This window comes from Phalaenopsis equestris, unplaced genomic scaffold (assembly GCF_001263595.1).
Source record: "Phalaenopsis equestris unplaced genomic scaffold, ASM126359v1 Scaffold000926, whole genome shotgun sequence".
NCBI classification, from domain to species: domain Eukaryota; kingdom Viridiplantae; phylum Streptophyta; class Magnoliopsida; order Asparagales; family Orchidaceae; genus Phalaenopsis; species Phalaenopsis equestris.
Window position 1 is genome coordinate 219,006 of NW_018165365.1, and position 4,277 is coordinate 223,282.

The 4,277-nt window shown below is 34.8% G+C and overlaps 1 protein-coding gene across 1 annotated transcript in view; it reads left to right on the forward strand.

Moving 5' to 3' along the window:
- Positions 1 to 267: 267 nt before the first annotated feature.
- LOC110032340 (myosin-1-like) overlaps positions 268 to 4,277 on the forward strand; it is a 31,353-nt gene continuing 27,343 nt past the window's right edge. Inside the window, exons 1-9 of the mRNA XM_020735934.1 lie at positions 268 to 1,381; positions 2,031 to 2,132; positions 2,219 to 2,362; positions 2,453 to 2,603; positions 2,686 to 2,713; positions 3,078 to 3,243; positions 3,418 to 3,481; positions 3,606 to 3,619; positions 3,704 to 3,788. Coding sequence (XP_020591593.1) covers positions 791 to 1,381; positions 2,031 to 2,132; positions 2,219 to 2,362; positions 2,453 to 2,603; positions 2,686 to 2,713; positions 3,078 to 3,243; positions 3,418 to 3,481; positions 3,606 to 3,619; positions 3,704 to 3,788 — 1,345 coding nt within the window. The 5' untranslated portion in view covers positions 268 to 790. The remainder of the gene's footprint in view (positions 1,382 to 2,030; positions 2,133 to 2,218; positions 2,363 to 2,452; positions 2,604 to 2,685; positions 2,714 to 3,077; positions 3,244 to 3,417; positions 3,482 to 3,605; positions 3,620 to 3,703; positions 3,789 to 4,277) is intronic.

The window sequence follows — 4,277 nt, forward strand, 5'->3', positions numbered from 1 at the left end:
GGGGCAATTTATAAGTGCGGGGTGTTTTTGAAAACGTCTCTCAAATCTCACGTTTTGCCCGTTTATTCGAAAATGCGGTTTTATTTTTACACTAAACGCAAGTTGCGGGCAGTCAACCCTCGGACCACTGTTGTAAATTTGAGAGTGTAAGGGTTTAATATATAAATAGATAAGAATTGCATGATACTTATGTAAATGTCCCAAAAAAGTCGCAAGATATATTAAATAGTGTAAAAGTATTACTGAATTTATAAAATTCATGGAAGTAATAGATCCGGAACTCGGGGAGAAGTAAACCCGTGGCGGTAACAGTGGAAGCGAAGTCCGTTTTCCTACTCATAGCTCCTTTCCCTTACCTCCCGCCTGCAACTTCTAGGGTTTCTGATTTCTTCTGTGATTCTTGCACATATATTTATTCGGGCATTTTTGGAACCTGGAATATTCTTCTGTAGTACTTTGATTTTAGCTTTGAGCTTCTTTGGTCGCAGTGTAGGGGAATTACTTCCTTTTCCCCTTATTTGTTTTCGAGATCTCATTAATTTATTAGGATTGGTTAGGGCTGGGGGAAGTTTTGTTGCGGAGATTGTGGCTAGATTTGTTCGTTTTTAAGGCGTGTTTTGATTTTTATAATTTGTTAGGTGTTTCTTTTTTGGAAATTTTTTAGAATTCTTTTGGGGGATTTTAGAAGTTTGGATTAGGATTTTGTGTCAGTTCTGGAAAGGTAGGAAGATCCGCGCAAGGAGTTTATTTGTGTTTTGAATTGCTGGGAGGGGTTGGGAAGTGAAATCGGATGGCTTCTATGGAAATGCCGAGCCCTGGAACCCCTAACTCTCGGAAGAAGACGGCGACGGAGAGAACAGCACCGATCGCAAAGAGGAAGACAACGCCAGAGAAACCGTTGGCGATCTCGAAGAAGAAGGCTGCTCCGCAGAAGACCTTCGGGCAGCAGAAGAAGGGGCCATCGGCGGATAGGCTCAATACAAAGTCTCGAGCTGGTCCTAGTCTCCAGTCTTTGCAATCCTTGCCGAGCGACTTCAGATTCACGGGTGGATCTCTGTCCGAGGAGAGAGCGGAAGCTGTTAATCTCGATATTGTTTCCGAAGGCAAGCAGGATATCAATGTTGGAGGTAATACAGAAGCGAAAAATATTGTAACGTGCATGGAAGAGGAAGGTGCTAATTTGTGTGTGTCGGCGGAGGAGGATGTGGATGGATTTATTAAGGTGAACGATGAATCGCCGTATAGTTCAATATCTACTGCGGACGAGAGGCCTTTGCAAGATGACGAGGAGTTGATATCATCTCCGTCATGTTTGCCGGAAAGCTTTTTGTCTCGGATTGATTCCAGATGGAGTGATACCAGCGCTTATGGTTCGAAGAAGGTGAGTCTCTGTATATATTCTGTTTTCCCTCTCTTTTGTGGCATGCTCGTGCTAAGAATTGGTACGATACTAGGATCCAATGATCGGTTCATTTTTAGAAGTTCTTCATTGTTCTCCTCCCTTTTTTTCGTTCATTGTACCGTCTTTGTGAATGCTCCCAAAAAAAAAAAAAAAAAAAAAAAAAGAAAAAATTAACACTTTTAACTAAAAAAATGTTTGCTGTCTGTTATTATATGTATAATTTACTATTAGTATATTATTAAAATCTAGGTCATAGAGTACCTATCCATCATTGTATTATTTGAGAAACGGCATTTTGTAACCATTATTGCCTAAGTTTTGTCCTATTGGACGGTTACAGATTTTTTTTGTCATAATAACTTACCTAACTTTCTGCATAAAAATTGAAATATTATGTAACTGGAGCATCACTCTTAGCAAGCGTTGAACATAATCGGTCATATGCTCTGGTTGAAGATTTAAAAAATGCAGAAGAATTTGTCATGATTATTATTTAGACCCTAATGAGCAATGTTTGTAAAATATATAGGATGTTTTCTTAAAGTGTGATCTACGTATGACTTATTTCACTGATGTGATCAGCATATTGTTGATTTATTGATTAATTAAAAAATTCATCTTCTATTAGAAACTTCATGCTTGGTGCCAACTTCCAAGTGGAGAATGGATCTTAGGAAGGATATTGTCTACTACAGCAGCAGAATCTGTTATTGCTCTTCCAGAGGGGAAAGTAAGCATTCGAAGAGTTGGTTTTTAAATGAAGATTGACTAGTTACTCTTAAATTTTTTTTGCTTAGCCTGAAACTTCTTCTCTAGGTATTAAAGTTGAAAACAGAGAGCATTTTACCTGCAAACCCAGAAATACTCGATGGGGTAGATGATCTAATGCAACTTAGTTATTTAAATGAACCATCTGTGCTCTACAACTTACAATACAGATATGACCGAGACATGATCTATGTGGGTATCTTTTTTCTAGTTCAATTTTAGAATTTTTTTATCTAATCTCTGTTCTTTTAAGATTGCTAAATTCCTTTATTACCAATTTAGACTAAAGCGGGCCCAGTACTGGTTGCTATCAATCCATTTAAAGAAGTTCAACTATATGGAAGTGATTATATTGAAGCATATAGGTCCAAATCTATAGACAATCCACATGTTTATGCTATTGCAGATACAGCAATACATGAAATGATAAGAGGTTATTTTTTATGTAATAAATTTGAGCATTCTTATACTGAAATCTTCTTTCCCCCTCTTTGACCATGATTTTTTTTCTTCAGATGAAGTCAATCAGTCTATAATTATAAGGTATGATCTTATTAGTTTGTTCATATGTCCTGTAAATTTCTATTCCTTTTTAATTAGCCTTGTTCTTACAGCATTTAACTTTTGAACCTCAAGTGGCATGAGCTTTTTTCCTTCATTTTTTTTTTTCGTTTGCTAGGATGTTTTCTTGGGTATCATGTGATTGGACTTTGTGTGGTTATAGAAACCCTTAATTTATTATGTATTCTCATGAGAAGCAAAAAGCTTATATCATTAGTTATTTGTATCAGATGGGTTGATTACCTTTTTTTCAATTTCTTTTAATTTAATTTTGGAGCCTGTCATCTATCGTTATCTGTAGTGGTTTCAATGCCTCAAATTTGCTAAGCATGGCCTTCTTTTTTAGTGGCGAGAGTGGAGCTGGGAAAACTGAAACAGCAAAGATTGCCATGCAATATTTGGCTGCTCTTGGAGGAGGTACCGGGATGGAATATGAAATTTTACAAACAAATCCAATTCTTGAGGCCTTTGGGAATGCAAAAACAGCAAGAAATGATAACTCTAGCCGCTTTGTAAGCTTCTGTATTCTTAGATGAAAGATACTCTTACCTCGATCATGAAACAATTTAACAATCCTTGTTTTTTTTTTGATGATTTTTTTCTTAAAGGTCACGTACTTCTTGTTGAATATGCTATAATATTGTTCTTATATTGTTATTGGAAAAATTTGCTGTACACTTCTACAGGGAAAGTTAATTGAAATTCATTTCAATCCTAGTGGAAAGATTTCTGGTGCCAAGATTCAAACTTGTAAGTATGTTATAATTTTTTTTTAAGATCTGATAATATTTCTCCCTGAATATTTTTCTTTCTTAGACTAATCTTTTTATGCATTTCATTTTGTGCCCTTGGTATTGCGTACCGATCTTGACAGTTTTACTTGAGAAGGTACATTCTTTTGTCGAAATGAATACTTTTTTTTTTTCAAAATGCTTTTTGAATTTGTTAATTACTTATTTGCACATTTTCCAGTCAAGAGTTGTCCAGTGTGCACATGGTGAAAGGTCTTATCATATTTTTTATCAACTTTGTTCTGGTGCTTCAAAAGCTCTTAGAGGTAGGCCACCTTTTTCTACCATTTTGTCATTTTTAAAAGAAATTTAATACTCTCTTAGTTTGGCTCTCTATTGCCTACTTTATGGTATATAATTTTGGAGTTTATTGATTGGTGTTATGGATTATCGACTTTTTCAGTGACCCTATCAAAAGACCTTGAAGTTGGCTTGTGAGTTTTGTTGCTGTTGTTGTTATTGAATCTTATCTTTAGCTATATTTGTGTTAATCTCAATATAGCTTCTTCTTTGAAGAACTTAAAATTTTAGCTTTGGACTACACTTTTATTTCTTAACCCTGGAACCCAGCTTAACGATGCCACATAATAAACCATCTTGACCAATTTTTTAATCCTTTTTATTTTATATATCTATATCTATATCTATATCTATATATATATATATATCTATATCTATATCTATATCTATATCTATATATATATATATATCTATATCTATATCTATATCTATATCTATATATATATATATATATA